Source organism: Cylas formicarius, unplaced genomic scaffold, assembly GCF_029955315.1.
Source record: "Cylas formicarius isolate icCylForm1 unplaced genomic scaffold, icCylForm1.1 PGA_scaffold_3__17_contigs__length_32017465, whole genome shotgun sequence".
Lineage (NCBI taxonomy): Eukaryota > Metazoa > Arthropoda > Insecta > Coleoptera > Brentidae > Cylas > Cylas formicarius.
This window is the reverse complement of record NW_026844326.1, coordinates 3,757,695-3,781,064: the sequence shown is the minus strand read 5'-3', so window position 1 is coordinate 3,781,064 and position 23,370 is coordinate 3,757,695. Positions and strand designations below refer to the sequence as shown.

Below are 23,370 nucleotides of genomic sequence, written 5' to 3'. Positions count from 1 at the left end.
AAATATGTAGATCTAAGTTTGATTGAAACTTTCACTTTGGAAAATCGAGTAAGAGTAAGAAAATCTAAGTAGTTCGTCTTTTTTATTTCAATAAGTATTAATTAACTTAAAGAACGATATTAAAACCGCCGACAAAGATGATTTACCTAACAATAATGAAAATATTACGTAAAGTCTATGGATATGCGTTTTTTATATATCCACCATGATTTCCTAAACATTTTCTAACATTATTTCTCATTTTATGATCGGGATCAGGATCCTTTGTTATATGCATCGACATTTTTTGATAATGTAATAACCGTTGAACTTTATTTCCTTCAGATAAATCTTGAACTGAAATAAATTTGTAGGGGTAATATTTTTAATATTTTAAATCTTGTGCGGCAGCAATTGAGATTGAACGAGATTTTCTAAAAAGTTATATGACATTAATATTATTTTTAATAATTATTCATAAGAGTGTAGCTGCATTAAAAAGAGAGCAAAATATTCATGTCGTCATCTCTATTTCTAACAAACTTTCTCTTTTTTCGTCTGATACTTTTGGTTTCATTAAATTGCCGGATAATGCGTTTGGATTGTGTCAGCAGCTTAAATAATTCAAGAATGGCTTATCCAAATCTTAACAATCTATTTATTTTTGAAATCTTTCGTCATAACAGAAAATATATAGAGGGTTCCATTCAAAAATAAAAAACTTGCTACTGTTTCTCAACTTTGCGCTGCACATTTGTTTTCTTTTACAACTCAAAAATTATACTTTTGTGTTAAAGGTTTTTCTCGGCTACTTCCGCTAACCCTTGTATGTGGGTACGCAAATATAAGAAATAACCATGTACAGGATGAAAAGACAGGGGACTAAGTATAATATGAAGATCCGATTAGATGTAAACTAGCTACCACAACAACATAATACAATACACAATAAAATTCTATTACCTAGGAGTAACAATATCGACCGAGTGCGATTTAATAAACAAAACACGAACTCAATGGATAAAAGCGTCAAGGTTCAAATGATATTTAAGAAAAATAATATAGAAAAATAATATGATCACTTAAGAACAAGCAGCGGAAACAAGAGCTGCAAAATCAACAAAAAAAAAAAATGGGAGGACGATTGAAAAGTCCTATTATCTCTGAGGCTTTGCATTGACTTAAACACCCAACGGTATTGGTGGAAATTCCCACAGAATGCGACAAGCATTGAGTCTGAAACTGAACTAAAACTCAAGTTTCCTCATAGCATCGTTTTTTAAGATTTAAGCTCCACTAAAAAATATCCAAATCTAGTCAGCAGTTCACGAGAAAATTAACTTTGAAGTTGACTACAGTTTTAGTGGGGAGTTCATTTTGATGCGCAGTTTATTGCGGTTTACTCCGTTGTTTCTTGGAGACATGGATATATCCGTAGTTTACTTTGTTTTGTATTACTTTTTGAAATTACTTACCGAATGCGCTTGTTAATTTTTTGTGTTACGCTTATTTTCGTTTTTTTTTTTGCTCGCGGCGTAGTATGTTTATGAATCGGGGCATGACGGGGTCTCACGCTGCTTACAACTCGTATAATCCGGTCTCGAGGCAGGACAGCGAGCTGCACAGTTTGAGCAGTCACTCTGACGCGCGTACCGACTCAGACAACCTGTCCATGACCGACAGTTCTGTGTAAGTATACACGTACGGGTACCATACATGATACAACAAACAAAGATATGATGTTGCGGTTGTAGGCGGAGCCAACGGGTCACGTCGTTGACGTCATGCGGAGCTTGATTTGACGAGATTCCAAATCTCACGTTTTATGAAAATGCAGGCCGCAATACAAATAATGGGTTAAAACATTTTTTGAGTGATTTGATTCTATTTCGGTTCCCTAATGATGAAAACATTCAAAAGTTGACTGATGGGTTGCAAACGGGTAGATCCACTTAATGTAAAAACTGTCAGAGTCTGCTCTAGACGTATCGATTATTGCATGTTATGGTATATTGCAAACAGGTGCCTTCCTTCTTTGCAATAAATACTAAGATTCATTTAGCTCATAAACTCTATTCTAGCAAAAAAAAAGTGTTTACTTTTATGACTCTTGTTTATAATTGCCATTTTATTCTCTTTTCAAACTGTAAATTTATAATTAATCTGTAGAATATTTTATTTATTTTAAAAAACAAATCTAAAAAAAACAAATTTCCTTAGCATTCACAGCACCTAGATTTTTTTAATCGTTAATAAAATGATACCCAATCCATTATTATAATATCAAAACTTTATTTTAAATACCTACTCCAAAAATCTTAGTTTGATAAGTGCAAGTGCAATTTTTGGAAGTGTCTGCATATTTGGTTTCTGCAAATATAATAGCAGCTTGCTTTAACCATAAACAATAATACTTAACAAAAGTTAACAATTGGGTCGTTAACAAGTATCATATCCCATAAGTACTTCGCGTCAAATTCAGTGGTTAACAATGATTTGATTGTTATAGACGGTGAGTTTTGTTGTACAGAATTCTCGGAACCTATGGGTGCATCTTTGACATAAAAAAACTTTTTTTTTAATAGAAACCTTTTCTTACTTTTATCTTTATTAAATACACAAATGGCACATTGGGACAAAACTTTTGGAATTCAAATGTGGATTTCTTTTAGAACCGTAAATTTTAAATGATTGCTTCAAATTTTCCCTTGTAAAGCCAATTGGGCACATTTTTCTAAAATAATGACTAATTTATGAATTGTTTGATGTGAAAAAACCACACGGTAAAAGTAACTTCTTAATTAAAATATTTATAAACACCACTAAAACATGACACAATATCGCGATAAAAATAAAATAATTTGAATTTCGATTAGAGTTACGTTTTGTACTTCAAGCTTTTACAATATTCAAAATTGATATTTTCAACGAAAAGTGATGAAACCCACAAAACACGGCTTATCTCTCTCTACACTCCATCCATTACCTATGATGGATACTGATGTGGTAAGGCAGAGAGACAGAGGTAAAACTCTTGCCTCATCGTTGTTTTTTAAAACAAAAAAATAAATAACTTAAACTACATCGAAATAGTTCGAATAACTTTTCCTCCGAAACTCGGTTAATATTAAGTTTCAAATTTGAGATACTAAATAACGGACTAAAAAATAACATTCATCAACGCTATCGTTCATATTTGAAATTTTGTGAGTGGTCGAAGGCAAATGAATTTCATTCAACAAGACTCGCATACTAGTCTTGTTGAACTTGTTTATCATCATTTTGAATCATTGTTTTAATATGCGTTTCATAAAATCGTCTTATTCCACTAACTGACTAAGGAGAGCTGCGTTGCGCACCAGGGTCGGGCTTAGCCCATTCAAAATCACGACAGATAGGGAGTTTGGAGTCATTTGTACTTCCATTGCCTTTATTTATAATTTCACTCAACTTTTCAATTGACATGCGAAGAAAATATAATTCCTACTAGAAAATATGGTAGTGCTGCATGGTTTGTTTCTTGTGTGATTGCATGATGATTTTACAATCGTGGGATCGGGTAGTCAGTAAGTTAATAAAAAACACTGTTTTAAAAACAGTACTTTGTTTTTGAGAGGCAGTTACTCTTTGTGTTTTAAACACCCTGTACCGTAATGAAAATCAGAACGTTTTTCAAAAATGTATAATTGTCTACATATATTTTTTAAAATGTATGTAGCTATTAAATATATGTCATATCGTTATTTTATTCCATTTATTATTGTTATTATTATCAGAAACGAACACAAACTACGGAATACCAAAAATAGTAAACATTTTTCTGTGGTTAAATTGTATAAATTAGTTTAAACAAATATATTATAGTAGGCTATGAAAATAATGTGTATATCTTTGATCGGAAAGCAACTACGACAACAATGTGGAAATCTCTTTTCATAAATACATTATAGAATTTTATGGAAGCAAATCAACTAGTGGACGATCACCAGGTTCACTGAATATAACTGATAAAGTGCGGCACTTGAAGCGGAATCCCATAACCAGCGAATGGAAAGTGCAGCATCCATAAAAAAGGAAATGAATTAGAATGTGCAAACCATGAAGGTAACTAATACATGTGTGGTCGAATTCTTTGAGATCTTATAGAAACTGAATCGACAGAGCAGAAGAACAAGCACAAACAACACTTTTTGTCCAACGAATGGATAAAAATTCAAGCACCAACCAGGAAACCTTCTCACGATGAGTAGTTCAGAAAGCTAACACAAGTAATATGCTAAAACATATGTAAGAAAGATCAACATCAAAAATAAGATTTGGGAATAAGCCGTCACAACCATTCTCGATAAAGGTCTAGGCCAAGGTATCGCGGACTTTATTGCAAACAAATAAAGCGTCGATGCATTTGCTGGCGACGAGGTTATCATAGCAAATGATACAGGAGGAATATAAATGAAGAACTCTGGAAATGAACACAGAAAATGAAATGATTGCATTTTTTAATAAATGTTATTTAGGTATGACTTTCAACACATATTATAAAGAAGTCCGACAGAGGGTAACATAAGCTAGAAAAACAATTGGATGCACATGTGCAAAGAAAACCTGGACGGAAGACTAGGAGCTCCAGGGATCTCGGAGAAAGTCGCTGGGTTGACTGAACAAATTTAAAAAAATATATACATTGCATTTCATTTAAAACCTTTGCCTTGTGTTTCAAAACTTACGCTTACAAGAAAAAATCTGAGTAAGGCATTGAATTCTGGAACAATAATCTTCGTAAATGCCGAAAGAAACATTTGTAAGTTATTGCGGAAAATGTCTTGTAGATGGTGAAAATCAGTTTGAGCAGTTTTTTTAACATTTTATTTTATTTTTTGTATTCTATTCGTATGTTTTGTCAAATAATAATAATTAATAATGATATGTTAACTGCAATAAAATGAAGGTAACAAATTAGTAATTTTTTTAAAATGGCATGGTTTATGTCTATAAAAAATATATATATTTGAACATTTGTACATGAGCGTATCAAAAGGCTATCAGATTGCAAATATATATTTTGCAAATTGGAAATATTTTGCAAATCGCAAATATATATTTTGCAAATTGCAAATATGTATTTTGCAAATTGCAAATATGTATTTTGCAAATTGCAAATATATATTTTGCAAATTGCAAATACATATTTTGAATAATAATAATATCATGCTTATTGAGGAGATATAGGGCGTTTAAAAATCAATTTTATTTATTTTTTTGGTTGGTAACATGGCAAGATGCGGTTTTCAAAACACTTTTAGTTTTATTTTCGACATATTGGGAGAATTAGAAAATTTAATTTTTTGGAGATTTTTTTTTTTAGGATAAGAGTTAAAGTTATGATATTTTCAATGGAACACTCTGTACACGAAGTGTTAATTGAGTACCACAAAGTTTTAAGATAAAAGTTCATTTTTAAAAGAAACTTCCACCTTAATACTATTTACAAGACATCTGGATTTCTCTTACGTCGGTTGTTGTTGAGTTGAACGTAGATTGGCAACGACTTAGTTCTTCAGGCAGGGCATCCTGGGAATATTGATGATGAGAAACTGAAATAATACCTTAGTTTTTGATTTAATGTTATAGGACGCCGCATGCGGTGTTATTCCTAAATTTAATTAAGTTCAGGAATAACAACGCATGTGGCCCCCTCCAACATTAAAAAAATCCAGGATAATGTTGTTGTTCCTTAAAATCACTGACCATTTATCAAAAGTTCTTAAGAAATATAACGTCAAAACTGGTTATCAAAATCTAAAGACCTCTCAATATCTTCAATCCGTGAAAGTTTAAATTCCGTTTGAGATACTTGGATTTCTTCAGCATTCATGCATATGCAGCAAATAATACATTGTAGAGACCAAGTAGGTTCAAAGAACCTGAAAGCGACTTAAGACTATGACAAATAAACCAGCAGTTGCCAAACACAATCACGATACCGGTCATACAATTTTATTCGATAAAACTAAAATTCTTGCATGTAATCCGGTAATCCATAGAAATCTATAAGCAGCCAAACAATCTTAACCGCGACTCAGGTCTTTACGTAACCAATGTGGGTATATATAAGCAGGTATAGAGTAGAATGCGAACCAGTTTCAGTTGAACTCTGAAGAAGCCAATAGGATTATTAGCCAATCGTTAGCAAGTTCGATTCATCATCAAGCGACGCAGGAGGAATCCAGAAGTTTTGTAAATAACTTTATCTCGTATCCTAAAAATTGCGTTATCATCATCTCATTACTATACAGGGTGTTCAAAATACCAAAAATTAATTACTGAAATTAAAGCAACTCTAGTATTGTTTTGAAAAAAGAGCGTAGAATTGCAAAAAAATGTATCACTCTAATACACTTGTTTAACTTCAAATTCTTTACTTGAGAAGATTTCGATGAAAATTCGCAACTTGTTCCCCAGTTATGTTTAAAAAAAAAACGAAATTTGCTAAATAAAAGGTTTTTGTTTCGCGATGAAGCGATGGGCGTTCCCTGGTCCGGACGTCACGACGTCAAGCGGCGGTGAACCGCGAGGCGCACATGAACCAAATCGTGATACCCCGCACCAAGAGGATTGACAAGTTGCAATGTCAGCCTATGGACGTGGATCAGTTCGCCGCCATTTTGTTCGAGAAGCTGGAAATGGTCAAGAAGGAGCGGGAGACCATGGAACTGATCGAGAAATTGAAATTGGAAGAGGTATGACCGGTGGTTATTTTTTAGTTGTCCCTTCCACATATTCTCGTGTTGTTGACTTCTGCTAGTTGCTACTAGTACTAGAAGACGAAATATTATTAAACTCATACGTCAGGTCTCGGTAGTTTGATTTCCTGGGTACAATTATCATATTAATAGCCTGAAAAAAAACAGCATAAGTTTTTCCAGTATGTATAGTATAAGTTCGACGGAGCATATCCCCCACTAGGATTTTCGCATACAATATTATTTAGATTTGGGAATGTTTCTCTTAGTGATCGCCATGATTACCATTATTTAATGAATTTATTTATAATTTTACATAACTTGTTTGATTGCTCCGACCTGTTATATAGACCAAATCTTCTTGTTCCCCGTATTAACTCTAGACATAGCAACACATTGTTTCTGGCCACACCAAGAACAACTATATTAAAATTTTCACCCATTTTCTCAGTGTGCTTCAAATGCAATGCTCTACCTGATTTGGACTTTTTTTCGCAGTCTATTACTAAGGTAAAAACGTTATTGCTCCATTAAGTATAACTATTAATTTTAGTCTCTTCCTATTCTCTTGTTTTTTTTTATTAGAGTTAATGTTTATGTTGGGCTAGAGTTTAGGTTAAGTTTCATAATATCATCATTCGTTGCAGTGGCTCTGTAACTTACTTCCTGTTAAGTAGACCTCCTTAAATAAATAAATAAATAAATGAATTATCTATCTATTTTAGTTTTTAAGATAAAAACATTATTTTTCCACCATATTTGTGGCACAATTTCTTCCTAATGGTTGGATTCGGTTCCAAATAACAAACTGCCCTTTATTAGGAATGCCCCCACAAACTTGTGGAGATGGGGTTCTATTCAAATCTAGTAGTGTTCTTTAAGTCGTACTTGTGTTGCGAGGGCATGTCATATAAGTTCATTGCCACAAGTCGGACCTCCCTCATATTTTCCATTGTTATTAATGATATAATTAAGTAAATTTTTACTATTTGCAGATGATATAAAAATATCTAGTTACCCCTAATCAAGGTGACTGTCACTTTCTTCAGAGAGATCTTCTCTCTTGGTGTAAACCCAACAGATTGCCATTGCAAATTGACAAATGTTTTTCTGTTCGTTTTTCGGACAGGGTGGTTGTATTGGTTTTGATTATTTTCTAGGCAATATAAAATTAAAACGAAGTGATGGTTGCAAAGATTTGGGAGTTTTATTTGGTACACTAAGCTTTCCTTTGTTAATAGTATCAATCAAACTTGTAACAGTGCGTTGAAAATGTTAGGATTCATATTTCGGAATGCTAGTGAGTTTACAAGCAACAAGCGCGAGAGCCACTCTACTTTAGTTATGTTAGATCTAACTTGGATTATGGGGTCACTATATGGAATCGTAGGTTCAATAAATATATTATTCAGCGAGAAAAAGTTCAAAGGAAATTTTTAAAATATCTAGTTTTTAGGTTTGATGGTGTATTTTCACAGAGAGATTTTGATCATAATGTTCTTTTCAGGCGCTAAGTGTTCAAATTGTTTTCGTTTGACGTGGTAGCTATACTTATCGAATTAATTGTCTTGTCCTTGGATATTATATCTGTTAGACAACAAAGCTTATTATTATTTCTTAAATTTTTCGCATTTGAAAAATCCTGTATAATGTCTTTGCGTATCTCCCACCCAACGTTCATAAATGACGTTATGAAATAAAACTTACGACGACTGTTTGATCCACGTTCACACCAGCGAATTCTTGCAAAGAATAGCACCAAGAGCTATCATATAACGAGGTAAAAAATCAAATCAATTTTCGGTGAGGAAAATCGAAAGTGAGAGTTTGAAATGCCCGTTTCCGTTTCAGAGCGAATCGTTGAGCAGCGACCTTAAAAAACTGTTGGACGACGAAAACGACCAATCAATACTAGACGACCATGTCTCGATGGTATTTCCCGACACTCCTGTCAGATCGCCGGGGATCGCTTCTCCTAAAAGGAACAGGTGGGTTAAAGTAATAGTTCATGTATCTCCGTAGGTTTTTTAGTCCAGCGCATTGGGAAATTCCTCCGAGTAAAACGATATATGAATGTTTCAATGTGCGACGTTCAATATACCAATAGCTAAATATACTACCTAAAAGTCACTACATAGAAACCAACTTTTATTTCTACTAACTTGATTGTATGGCGTCAGCATGGTAAAAATTGATGATGGGAGTAGGACCGTGGAAGGAGCTATCGCTATTGTTACTGATAATAATCATTTCGATCAATCAAATTTATTAGAATGTTATACAGAAAAAATAGAACCTCACACACAAAATGTGTATCCGCGCACAGTCGTTATTTTGAAAAACATTGCGATCTTTCTTAGTCACTTTAAGTGACTTTGTCTAAAATTTTTAACCTATAATTTGTCGAACCTTATTGTTTCTAAAATTTCACCTTTATTTCAAACTTAAAAGTCGTCAGAAGGGTTGAGATAGGATCTGTAAAAATTAATTAGTTGTGCAATTTTGGCAAATTGCATTGTTTCCAAAATTTCAACCTGAGGAAAGAGAAAGAAAAAAAAATTACTATATATATTTTTTTTGTTTTTGGCGTTTAACTAGTTATCAGAAGGGCTGGGATAGGGTCCATAAAAATTAGTAATAAATATATTTAAATCATGTTAGCAAAACTTGCGTTTGCTTGGTGTGCCAAAAGAAGACCAATTGGGATTTTGCAAAACTTTTCTTCGATTGAAGGTCATCTATCAATCGCACCAATTCGATGGTTGAACTCCGACTGGAATCCGGCAAATGTTTCGCCAAGATCTCACTTCACATCTTCAATGCTCGCGCTCCAGTGTTCGCAGTGTTTTCGGAACCACACTTAAAACCAACAAGAAAACGGTTACAAAAACTTGGAGACACTAAAAATGCAGACGGCGGCTCTATTGGCTGATAACATTCATATGATATCAGACCGCCTTTTTTTTTTTTAATGTTTAAGAAGTATTTTAAAAGTGACAACCGACCGCCCTTAAAATATAAACGTTCAAGTTTAATTAATGTAGCCATCTTGTTATTATAAGAAAACGGAAAAACGTCCTTTTGCAATGCGCAAATAATAACTTATTTTGAACATTTAAAATTAATAATTAATTCTGCGAGATTCCATTGAAATCCCTTGCAATTCCGGAAATACGGCGTACACCCTCAGCTCAGCACTGTTTACACATCGGTTATTTCGATTGCAGACATCTGCAGAGCTCCAGACGCAGAAAGGACGGTTCGATATTCAGCAGCGATTCGGGTAACGTGCACGATTTCGCCGACGGAGGGTCGGAACACAAACTGGGCGTGGTCAAGTCGAAGAGCATGCCCGAGTATCCGGACGATAGGTTCGCAAGGGGAGCGGTTGGCAGGAGGTCGTCGAAAAAGACGTTGGCCGACCTGACCGACAGCGGGGTGTCGGTGGTGTCAGACACGTGTCCCGCCTCCGCGCCCGCCAAGGACAGCAGGGTGCTCGCGTGGATCATGCAGGCCGACCCGAGTGGGCGGGGCGCGGGACACACTCACAGCGAGATGTCAATGAGACACCGCAGCGCTCACCGGACCGCCGGCAGCGCCACTTCGCCCATTGCTGCCAGGCACAGAAAAGGTGAGTTGCGTAATAAGAACGTTTCTATTCCTATGCGATCTGCGGTGCTTCCCTGTCCTTTCGATCCATTGTGTCTGCACGTCTTCACTGCCTCGCCTAGAGCTACCCTGTACTCTCGAGAAAGTACAGTACCTCTTCCACGAGCTCCTAGTACTCTCAACGCAGCTAGTTTGGAGAAGAAGAAAGTTTTGGTATATTCACGAAAAATGTAATAAAAAGAATATTCGTTTTATTATAGTCCGTACGATTTGCGATGGCATAGTCGATCATAAATCCAATAGAGAAGGTATTTTACCTGCCTGTAAACCCACCCATTTACCTGTCAGTGTTCTACCTTTGTCTATTATGCCACGGTGTGGTACACCCGACAGAGATACCACCAATTACTGAATAATTACAGTAGTTTCCACTACAAAAGCGATAAGCGATAGCTTTCCTCGTCACTAAAAAGTATTCATAAAAGTTGCCTTACAGATTTGAACAAAAATTCCACTTTCTAGTGAAAAGGTATAGCTAAACGTTGATTGCCGGCTGCCTTTACTGGATAAGTAAGTCCCATGTCGGCGTCTCTTTGTAGGTCCCAAATACATAAGTTTCATTAGATAGGAATCCTGGCTTTTTAAGATTTTGGTATATATTTTTTAACATTATTATGAATTTTGAGTTTATAAACCTGTTCGGCGGGCAAGGCTATTGGTTTTCCAAATTAATTATTTATGTAATGACTTTGTAACATTTCAACTGACACAAACATTGGCACTTGCCTCCTTTGATTAGAAATAACATTGACACACAGCGGTGGTATCTATTTATTTTTATTGTAGGAACTTTAATATTAATGACGGCGCTTACTGCTTTTGTCAGGTCAGACTGCATGTCGTTTAACATTTTTCTCTGGGATTAACTCAATTTCAGAAATTATGGCACTTGCCACCTTTGTGACTTCCACTCTTTAATTGGAGTATCTTCCTTTTCTAAACACAACCTGCATGTGCAGTTGTCTCCCACCTACATGATATGAGCCCACCTTCGGCGCCCACCTATATGATATGAGCCCACCTTCAACTGTCTCAGTCGCGGTAAAGTCTCCCAGTGCAGAACCAACTGCTTCCCAAACCATTTATTAAGACTTCAGCACGGTATATGCTATTCTAATGGAAGGCTCCCGCCCGAGATACGGTGTTCCCGAGCTAGTCTGTCTGCCATTTCGTTGCCCTCTATACCCACATGAGCGGGTACAGATTGACAGAATTACATTTGGCTAGTCTGGTCAGTGCTTTTCGGCAGTCTAACAGTCCCGAGCTCACCTTCACGGAGTTAGACAGTTGCTCGGCTGTCGCTGCAAATATAGATGTGCTTATGGGAGAATTCTATCGTTGAGGAGTATGATAAAAGGGACAAAAACGCACATATAAATAACCAAAAAGGAATCTCTAACTAAATCGCATAAGCATAAGCATAATAACTTACAGTGCTAAAATGTGGCCTCTGAAAGAAAATACACAAGAAACATTGAGAGCCAGCCGGAAGATCGAGACGGGAGAGGATACCGAACGATACGATGAGGCAGAATATGGAAAAAAACACGACATTATCGATGACATTAGAACCCAATAATTAGTGTGATATTGACATTTCGAGAAAACGCCACAACAACAAATACCAAAGAAATCTAAAATTGGAACCCACAAGGAAGAAGAAAACGAGCTCAAAAGCTGCAGAGAGTCAATCGATTAAGAAGTTAGGTAAAGAGGCTTGGAGGAAGACTTATGGGGAGATAGGGTCCTCCCTAGGAGGTATGTTTTGTTACCGGATTTTTATGACGTCTAGGAAATTAGTTTTATCGTACGATTTGGTTCTTAGAACTTCAAGTAATTATTGTTTTTTGTATAAGCATTTTCTAAATAAAGGTCAAGCTGACTAAGGACCTCTTGCGATACTTATTTTTTGTTGCGCATCTCTGGTACTTTTTTAGCTTAATTGCTATTAGACTGGCTGGTGGAATATTTTGAAGAAGAGAATTTTTTACCTAATATTCAGAAAGTTCACTTGACGTATCCTGATAGTCTAATGGGTCTTGTTTTTCTTTTTGCTGAAACTAGCAAAGCGTTTGGCACCCAACCTTGCCTCCAATCATAGTGCAAAATGAGTGTCCCTTTTCATATATATGCGGGTACATTCAAAATGCAGTTCGATGAACAATTTTGCCAGCTTTTCTTTGTAGTGTCACGGCTGTTGCCCAAAATCTCGCCTAAGTAATATTCTCGTCTAATATTTTGTATTTTGTACGCTAAATTCATGAATTTGAGTTAAATGTTTTGGTGTTCATTCCACCAATCATTGTTCATATTTTTAAATCTACATCGAATTTTGTGCAGAAATCGGCGCATTTCACGACACGGCAATTTTTTTAAAATTTCCGGTACAATGATTCAATTGACGGAATCTGATTACTCTCAAACATCGCATGCATACACTTCCCTGCAAATCCACTTTGCGCATCATTACTAAACACTTTCATTATGCCTTTGTTACATCGTTTCTTCCTTTCCAGTGAATCATTACCAAGGAATTGGCGCAGGGTTGACCTTGGAATGCCAGTTAACTCCACTGTCCCTCCAATGGCGGTTTACATACCCTCCGCCGTTTTTAGAAGACCTGCCTACAAATTTTGCATTTGCTTATTTTATTATTTAATGTTAAAGATTCAGGAATGTTTTAATAAGTGTTGAATGATGTCTTTTCTAACATTTTTTAAAAATTTGAATATGTAGAAACAGTATATTCAATTGTGCGATAATGAAGTTGAAAATATAAGTATATCTTCATATATTCGTATAAAATTCTCTTGTAACACAGAATCAAACGACACTTTCTTTTTGGTTCGTTACTCTCCTCCATTCCCGTCGTCGAAATTTTTTTCAACCCACTTTCTAAACACAATAAATAATCACTGTAGCAACACTAATGGCAAAGCACTATTAAAATTGTACGCTGATAAACGCTTGAAAATCAGCTTTTTGTTGGTTCATTTATTAAAATTCTTTCGTGAAATCTGCGCTTTTTAAAAATGAGAAAATTATTATTTTCAATCTGTTCATAATTCTTTGCCGCCACGAAAACGCAACATCGGGACTTGCAGAAATAGTTGACATGTGTTCGAATATGACTGGAATTGTGTACTAGGATAAACGCGGCCCCATAATGCAACAGCATATTCAGCAAATTGAAAAGTCTTAACTCGACATTTCGTAAAGGACTGGTTAAATTTTTACTTTCTCAGATAAAAGAACCCGGTCTGTATTGACTAGCATATTACCGTAATATGGGGAAAAAGATATATTAATGCTTCACATTAAACCACCATTACAAAAGGAAATAAATACTTTGATTGAATTAGAGACGTTTTTAGAAGACCAATATTGTTACCTAATCTAAGAGCAATCTGTTGCACCGACAAATGTCAATTCTGAGCGAAACGCGTAGTATACGTTCTATCAAAGTAAAGCGTAATTATATATAGCGCTATAGGGTTAGGGATCGATAGAAAACTGGTTAGGTGTTAAATTTAATAATTATGTCTTTTTTAATAAAAATAAAACCATATATTTATTTCTTACAAAAATAAAAACAATATAAACGAATATGCTTTTAAAAAGCAATGTTCTGCGTTTTTGTCAAGATGGTATCTAATGTGGTGTGCGTGTTTCTTTTGCATTCTGTTAGAAATTGGTCCATAACTCCTTTTTACAAACGCTATCAAAAATTCTTTTTGCACTTTTTCAACATCACCGCTATCAATATTTTTGTTTTCTTCTTGCTCAGTAAATTCCTCGACCTCATCATTAGAAAGAGTAGCTGCTGTTTTTTGAACTATTTGTTCGACGTTTTCCACATTTACCTCATCTAAATCGGTTTGTTTCTCTAATTCTATTATTTCATCCATATCGATAGAGTGACCAATGTCTTCCCTTCTACTTAAAGCTGGTCAAATGTTCTGCCATACTCTTTTCAAAGATCTTTGTTATTTCATTCCATTCCATCTGCATTCTTTTCCATACAGGCCTGTTTCATTAACATTAGAAACCAATTTTGGGCGATGGTTTCCTTGTTCGTTTATTGTTTTTATTGTCGCTGACAATTCTGCCGCCGCTTTCGTAGCACCACTTGCTGCCGGTCCTGCAATCTTTATGTTGTGAAGATTATTTCGATGTTTAAATCTATTAAACTATCCTTGCCCAGGTTCACTTATGTCCACTTGCGTGTCAGCCTGAATGTAATGAAAAATTCTTCTAGCTTTTTCCATTGCGGTAGATTGGCTTAATAACACATTGTCTTCAATTTCGTCGTCAATCCATGTTAATAGTCGTTTTTCCATTTCTTGTGAAATGATATTATTAGAACTGGTAATTCTGGATGTAGAACTCGATGCGGTTGCAGTTGCCGATGACAGTATTTTTTCTCTATTCTTAAGAATTGTCCTTATTGTTGAAGTTTCCAAATTCAATGCAGCATTAATTTCAGGTTGACGTTCACCAGTTTCCAATAAAATGCTTTTTATGGTTGTTTTCTTTCCTTGGTTTTTATTATCACCCATGATGAAAACTAAAGATCATATTTGCCACTGGTTTTAATATTTATTATTTTATTTATTTATTAATCGTTATACTTATAAGTATTTGAATGTGTACTTACAATATTGTCAACAAATGTTTTAAATGATAACGATACGTCCAGCGTTAAGCGGGGTCTTACTGTAATGTACTGTGTGGATGTAGCATGTGATTAGGCTTTAAACTGATGTATGTGTGGCTGAGTATAACGAGCATTATTATTGTTTACAATAACATCATTTTGCGGATCCATGGGATTGATGGCTTCGATCCTGCAGACTTGTACGGCATTGTCAACGTAAGGAGCAGAGCCAGGCATTTGAACGATGCCTTATTTCACACTTCTAATAAAAGGAGAATTGTGTTTATACCTCACACACAGCTTGTTATATTGCATTTACCCTTTATAAAGAATATAAGAAATTTCCACTCTACTTTGTTTGATGGAATACTACTTTTGAACCTTACTCGATAAAATTTGTAGGTTTTGGTTCGCGTTCAAGTTCAGTCGAACGGAGTAGCGTCGGTAGGACCGCTCTCGGACCGGCCCAACCCTTCGTGGCCGACCCCAGCATGCCGCCATTACCCTTACCCAATACCGACATTCAATTGGAGGAGACCAGCAGACGTTTACTCATGGAAGTCGACAACAAAGGCAAACTCAGACAACGGTAAGCTTCGCGTTACGCAGCGCACATTGTAAGATTTTCCTAATCTAAGGCGACCAAACTATTCTGTACCCAAAACTTCTTAACTTTTATAAAAATAACATTAACTGGCCACGTTGAAATGCTTAACTTCGGCAACGGGAACCGGCAATATTAACATAATTTTATTGCACCTTTGTTGCCCCGCCACTATGCAGTATATTGTCCACATAATTAACGACTGTATTTCGTACTTTGGAAACAAAACTAATTGCTCTGTTTAGTTTTTCTAAAACTAATTGTCTTATTTTTCTGTTAAACTGAAGAGCTCAACGGCACTTTCAAGAAATCTGTTGGAGTATTTTTGATTCGCCGTGTATCCTGCCGTATTATCACAAACGAATCGGAATCTTGCGAGCACCCATTACAATAATTGTAGCTCTCGACGCGTCGTAAAGGGCTGTTAATAATAATGGTCGCCTTTTTTAAAGAGCAGAAACCTTATAAAACCTCGGAAAACAGCGGACAAGGCTCAGAACATAGGCTTGGAAGTTTTTGATCCAAAAATTATGCAGTCCATCCTCTCCCTTAGCCTTCCAATTGCGGGTCTTTTTAATAGCTTGGGAAATATTTTCTGCTGCAAAGTGATCTATATACATTTCCCCTATTTCAAATGCGCATTGTTCAACATCTACCACAAATGTGGCTGTCTGTTGTCTACTCTTTGGCGACTATATAGAGCTGCAGTAATTTCGAAACTCTTCCTTAGTTGTGTTTGGGGTGGGGGAGGGTGATTTTGTTGTCGCATTCTTGCATAATTTCTTTTTGTGATTTATGAAGGGTGCGTTTTGTTGTTTTCTCTTTGATCCCTAAGCCTTCGCTTGTTGTCTGAAGGGATCCAATACTATTCCTGCTGGGTTCTATATCTTGTTCTAAGCTTGTTTTCCACGCGGCGGTCTCAAGTTGCCGCTTGGAGTTTAGCATATAAGTTCCTTATGCCCATTAATGTCGATGTCGGTAACAGGAGCGATTGTTATTATTATTATTATTATTATTGTACAGGGTGTCCATAAATAACGTTCGAATAATTTAAGAGGTGCTTCTACATAAAAAATAATAAGAAATTTTATTCGTACGAACAAGGGTCCAAAGGATACAGTTTTCCTTTCAAACAAATTTCGACAAACTATTAACAAATCTTCTGGATTCCTCCTGCGTCAGTTATTGATGATGTTGATGCTGATCGACCGTGCTGACGTTTTGTGAATCATCGTGTTGACTTCTTCAGAGCATAACTGAAGCTGGCTTGCTTATATATTGTTTGAGGGAGCGGAGCTAAAGGAGGTGTATGAGGAGATACGGTTACGAATGTTTGGTTGCTTATGGGTTTCTATATATTTTCGAATTTTTCGTTGGTAGAATAATTCACTACACCCTAGAATTTTAGTTTTTAGTGCTTGTATTCGACAACAGCTGATTGGTTTAGTTGTCGTAGTCTTAAGGTTCTTTTTTTCGTTTCCACAATCTTTCTTTGCCGCATATTCATAGAAGCATGTAAACTGCTGATATCTCAAGTGGAATTCTTTTACCAACGAAAAATCCTAGAATCTATAGAGATCTATAAGCAACCAAATCTTAACCAATATGGGAATCCAAAGTCATGTCAAGTAATATTATTCTACTCAGCGAGCATTTCAATTTCAAAGATGCCTCAATATTCGCTTGAAGAAATGATCGACATACAGTTTACATATTTTAGAGCCAATGGTTGTACCCTAGAAGCACTTAGATTATATGTGTAATATGCTGCCCCTGAAATCAGACGCGAGTTACGTTTGTTGATCAGAGAAACACTTTTTTAAAAAAACTTTAATTTGCTTAAAGAATTTTATTGTCGTTAAAAACGGGAACGATTTATAACAACAAAAGCGAGTTGACTGCCTGAAGTTAAGAACAGAACTGGTTCTCCTGTCTCAAAATTTTCTTAACGTTAAGTTGTATACAATTACATAAACGGAATAAAGCGATATCTAAATGCACACTGTGCGATTAAATTATACTAAGATAAGCAGTTTATTGGCATGTAACTCCTCCCCTCATAAGTGTGAGCATCCCTGCTGAAGGGGGTGAACCGTGTCCGTCGGGTATTCTTCATCTTTAACCTTCGTGTGATCCTTCTTTTTAAAGACGATAACCCTATAACTAACATAACAGCAAAATACAATTATTAATACATAAAGGATTATTGTCCAGATGCTGACATCTCTTATCCTAATAGGGTTGGTTAATTCTTTGATTTCTTGAGTCTGTAGCCTAAGGGTTGCTCGAATCGTGTTCAGGTCGTCCAGTTGAATATCATCTAAGACGAGTGGTTCAATGTTCGACGTCGGTCTTTCCATTTCTAGGGTTGTAAAGTTTATCGACGGGAGTTCAATATTTTTATGTCGAATCTTTGATTCTTCATAGATTTTTATAACAGTTCCTTCTAACTTTATTTGGCACTCTCGCACCAATTCCAGTAAATACGGACCTTCTACGGGAATACTTTCTTGTTCCTTGCCGCACGTTTGAACGCTAACAGTTTTTTTCGGAGACACTATTAAAAATTTATTGTTCGATAGTTTCTGGATCTTGCACTCCGACATTATCACTAGGAAAAGTTTACAGTTTGACACATTTTGTTTAAATTGGAGAAGATGAACTTCACAAGGTGATAACTTATTAATCTGTGTTGGTTACCATTATTACAAATAAATTCTCCTTCACTAATTTCCTTACAGGGTGTGTTCGTTAAGATGTATTTATTTTCACTTATCACTAGGAATCCGGCCATGGGAAGGATTGCTTTGTAGGAATCCATTTTTATAGGCAAGGGGATTAATTGGAAGTAATTGTAGTTTTCGTTTTCTGTTAACGGGATTTCAATAATAAATGTTATCTTATTCAGTTTTGAATAACCCTTTATATTACTTACTTTTTCAAAAAGAAGTATATTCTCAAGTTTAGATTCAAATGGCAATTTATTATTTTTAGTTAAAGTCTTTTCAATTGTTTTCATTTCGTCTATCAAATCGCGTGGTTCAATTAAAGGATTATGCAATGTGCCTAGTTTAGAGAATGTTATTGATGTTTCTAAGTTGTCCAAAATTTGCAGAATAGTTTGATATTGCGTCACAACTTGCGAAATTACCATTTCTATAATCAAAAAGTTAAAAGTATCAATATTATGGATATCTGTTTTCTTAATACTATCTTCTATTAGTAGTAATTTACTTTCTAGCATATTTTGATTATATGCCAGTGAACTAATTGTTTTATTAAATCTATTGATCGAATTATCTAGTATCGAAATCTGATTGATGATTAAAGATTTAATTTTATTTTGATTAGATGACAGCGTTTCAATAGCTTTATCATAACGTTCGGCATCGTCGTTATCCAGGTTGCCAGTTATAACTTTAATAATAGAACCTAGGCCATTTATAATTCCACGTTTTTCTCTACCTTGCTCTATAGTATATTGAGGATTTATTTGTGAGATTCCAAGTTTGATTTTATTTTCTAATGTAGTTATTAAATGGTATGAATTATAAAATTCTATTTTAAAGCCAGCACTATTATTATGCTTTTCGAAAGCTTCTCTTAATTTTATCGCTGAGTTAGATGTATAATAATATTCTTTAATTAGATTTGTTATATCGAAAATTTGAACAAATGTCCAGTGGTCAATTTGGTTTTGTGCGTTACCCAACTTAAAGGGGAATAATCCTGGATTATTCTCAATCTTATGAAATTTTGGGTATCTTTGTTCTGCCATCAATCCGCAGTAGAAAAGGAGGAATCTGTAACAGAAACAGGTTTCCTTAGTTCCTTTATATGTGTTATTTCCGTTTTATTTTTATTATTTATTATTTTGACTTATTATTAGGTAGAATTTCGACAATTTCGAAAGGTCCTTTAAATTTATTTTCTTTTTTATTTCTTCTATCGTTACTTTTATAAACCTTTTGCCCAATTTTAAACTGGAATTGTTCTGGTCCTTTAGTATTGTGACGTTTCAAAATCTTTTTTTTTTGTCCTTCTTGATTTTCGGTAACCTTTTGGTATACGGATTGCAGTTTAGTTTTATGATTATTAACGTATTCAGAATAGAACGTATTGTGTTAGTAATTCTTGGGGGTCCCGAGATGCTGTATGCCCTGATATTAGTTCATAAGGCGTAAATTTAGTTGCTGAATGTATGGAACTATTATAAGCGACTATAGCGTATTCCATAAGATTTGTTTCGTTTTTAAATCTATTTTTTAACAACCTTAAATGTTCTAATAGCGTAGAATGGAAACGTTCTATTGTTGAGTTACTTTCGTGATGACTGGGGGTAGTAAAATGAATATATATTTTATGAATTTTTAGCAGTTCTTTTACTGTTTCGTTATTGAATTCGGTACCATTATCAGCTATAATTTTTTCTGGTATTCCGTAGAATGTAAAATAGTGCATTAAAGAGTTACAAATTTCAATTGCATTTTTGCTAGTAATTTTAAATGCTTGCCCTAATTTAGAAAACTTATCAATTATTGTTAAGTAATTCTGACGTCTATGTGTAAAATTTGAAATGGTTTGCTCGGGGTTTCTGTCAAAGCTAATGGACTGTAAGGTTTGTCTCGAGCGTATTTTGCGACCTGACATATTTCGCATGCATTAATATAATTAATAATATCATGTTTCATTCCTGGCCAATAATAATTCTTTCTCAATAATAATAATTCTCAATAGTTTCTATAATACCTCTATGATTTGTTTTTCCCTCGTGATGAAATTTGATTAGCATCTGTTCTTCCTTTTCCCTAACCGTATTTATTAATTTTGTGCATTTAATGAGTTCTAGTCGTTTCTCATAAAAATATTTACGATACACATTATTAAATTCGCTATACTGGGTGTTGTCGTGAAAGTAAATATAAAATTTAGTTCCTAGAGATGTGTGTTTTTTCAATAAATCTAGAATTAAGGTTTCATTATGTTTTGGAATTTTTACTTCCAGAATTTTAAGTTTTTGGAAATCGTTTTGACTTATTATTAATTCGTTATGTATATTGGGTGTAACAATTATTTGGTGTGATTTATTATTTATAATTTCGTCCAAAATTCGGATTCCTTCATTTGTTGCTTCTTGATTTCTGTCAGAATGTACAGTATCTATTAGTTCGACAGGGGTTTGGTGATCGATATTTAAATTTTGTTGGTTTGTACTTGGTGCTATCGGGTTATCGTTTATAACATTTTCGGATAAGTGTCGTAAATAGTCAATTATGTCCTCATTTATATTTCCAGGTTCATTCAATATACTTTCACTTTCAAGGGCGTTAACCTGAATTCGCGATAGGGCGTCGGCGTTCGCGTTTAATTTTCCTGGCTTATAGATAACTTCATAATCAAATTCTTCGAGACGAAGTCGCCAACGTACTAACTTACTATTAGGTTCTTTCAGATTAAAAAGCCATGACAATGGTCGGTGATCTGTATAGATTTTAAATTTTTTTCCGTACAAGTACGGCCTAAAATGTTTGCAGGCCCACACTATTGCTAGCAGTTCTTTCTCGGTTGTAGAATACTTAGTTTCACTATTGTTTAATGTTCGAGAAGCATAAGCCACAGGTTTATCATTAGGAACGTCTCCTTGGGAGAGCACTGCACCAATAGCAAAGTTACTAGCGTCGGTAGTTAAGTTAAATGATTTTTCAAAGTTAGGGTATTGTGGAATAGGCGAGTTTATTAACATATCTTTACAAGTTTTGAAAGATTGTATAAATTCGGGCGAATGAATTACTTTCGCTTCTTTTTTTAGACAAAGAGTTAGGGGTTTAGTTAATTTCGCAAAGTTTTTAATAAAGCGTCTATAATAACCGAGTAGGCCTAAAAAACTTTTAATTTCTTTTTGAGTAGTGGGTATTGGGAAGTTCTTAATTACGTGTATTTTATCTGGGTTTGGTTTGACACCATTAGGCGTGATAGCATGTCCTAAGTACTGAACTTCCTTCCTAAGGAACTCCGATTTATCAAGTTGTACCTTTAGATTAGCTTCTCTCAAACGATTAAAAATTTGTCTAAGTCTTAGGATATGTTCTTCGAGCGAAACCGAGAATATAATTATGTCGTCAAGATAGACGGAACAAATTTCGTTATGTAAACCTCTAAGGATATTGTCCATAACCCTTTGAAAGGTGGCTGGTGCTCCTTTCAAACCGAAAGGCATTCTTTTAAAATGAAAATGTCCGTGAGGTGTGCAAAATCCGGTTTTAGAAACATCATTAGGGTCTACTTCGATCTGGTGAAAGCCAGAAGCTAAATCCAAAGTGGTGAAATAATTTGATTTACCTAATTTATCGAGAATATCGGCTATGTTTGGGATCGGGTAACGATCATCGATTGTTCTCTCATTTAACTTACGATAATCAATTACCAAACGCCATTTTTTCTTTCCCGACGCGTCAGTTTTTTTTGGGACGATCCAAATTGGGCTAGACCAAGGTGAATCAGAATGTTCTATAATGCCTTGCTCGAGCATCCTATTAATCTGAGAGGTTATTTCTTCGCGATGTACTTCGGGAAAATGATAGCTTTTAGTATAGATAGGGGTCTCATCTTTTACTTTAATTTTATGTTTTGTTTTATTAGTAAAACTAAGAGGAATTTTTTTCTTCCGAATTACAGTGACTTAATCTAAGGTTTTTTAAATTTTGTTTCAAAATATTATCTTGGGAAGTGCTTAAACAATTTTCTTCAATCTCCATTTTATCAATAAAGTTTGTTTCTGCTATATTAATATTTTCGATTTCTAATGGACCATTAAAATTTATTTTCACAGGGTTTTCGTTAGAATTAGTGGCAATAGTCAATGCGAAGTTATTTTCAATATTCACTAGAGCTCTGGGTATTTCTACTTTGCTACCTAAGTTGGTATAGTCCAAGATACCTAAACCATTGGATTGGTTTACAGGGACTTTTATTACTTTTTGGGATCTACCGGGTACAGTTACTGAATTTGAGAAATTTCGAAACGGTTCTGACTTATTATTTTGTATGGGTTCTTGTGTGTCTTCGAAAATCATTGGTATTTCAGTTTTTGTGGTTCTTAACACCTTTTTGTTAAAGTCGATACTTGCGTTTATTTGTTTTAAAAGGTCGTCACCTAATAAACCATCGTATTTTTCGGAAAATTTAAAGAGATAAAGTTTTATAATTTCATTTGTTTTGAATATTTTAAACGCTGGAATTTGTAATACCCTATCATGTTGAGAAATTGCGTGGGCAGTTTTGATAAAAAAGTTTTCAAAAGCAATGTTCGATTTAAAATATTTTTCTGCAGTTTGTGGATTTATTAACGATCTAGAACTACCTGTATCTATTAAAAAATATGAGTTAATTTCTGGGATATAAATATATGGCAAATCAAGTCTGTGGTGGTTTATATCAATTACGTTTATTGATTGGTATTGATCTGTTAGGTATTGTTGTTGGTAGAAGAATCCATTTGAAAATTTTGCTCATATGATTCGAAATTATCGGGTTGGTAGTCGTAGTATTCGTATGGATTAGCAGGATAATCCATATAATTTGGGTCGAAATCGGTTTCATGTAGATTAGCAGTATAATCTACTGTATTTTCATAATTTTCAAATTGTTGGTTTGTGTTTTCTTGTATAGGGGAATAATTTAATTCTGATGTCGATTGATCAGGAATATTACCATTACTT

General features: G+C 34.7%; 1 protein-coding gene across 7 annotated transcripts in view; it reads left to right on the top strand.

The window, feature by feature from the left end:
- LOC132699111 (axin) overlaps positions 1-23,370 on the top strand; it is a 164,106-nt gene that overhangs the window by 128,183 nt on the left and 12,553 nt on the right. For 6 of the 7 annotated variants that reach the window (XM_060665609.1, XM_060665612.1, XM_060665611.1 and 3 more), the window contains 5 exons: positions 1,519-1,668; positions 6,500-6,719; positions 8,574-8,710; positions 9,950-10,353; positions 15,451-15,637. In XM_060665609.1, coding sequence (XP_060521592.1) covers positions 1,519-1,668; positions 6,500-6,719; positions 8,574-8,710; positions 9,950-10,353; positions 15,451-15,637 — 1,098 coding nt within the window. The remainder of the gene's footprint in view (positions 1-1,518; positions 1,669-6,499; positions 6,720-8,573; positions 8,711-9,949; positions 10,354-15,450; positions 15,638-23,370) is intronic. The other variant, XM_060665615.1, reaches the window with a different exon arrangement.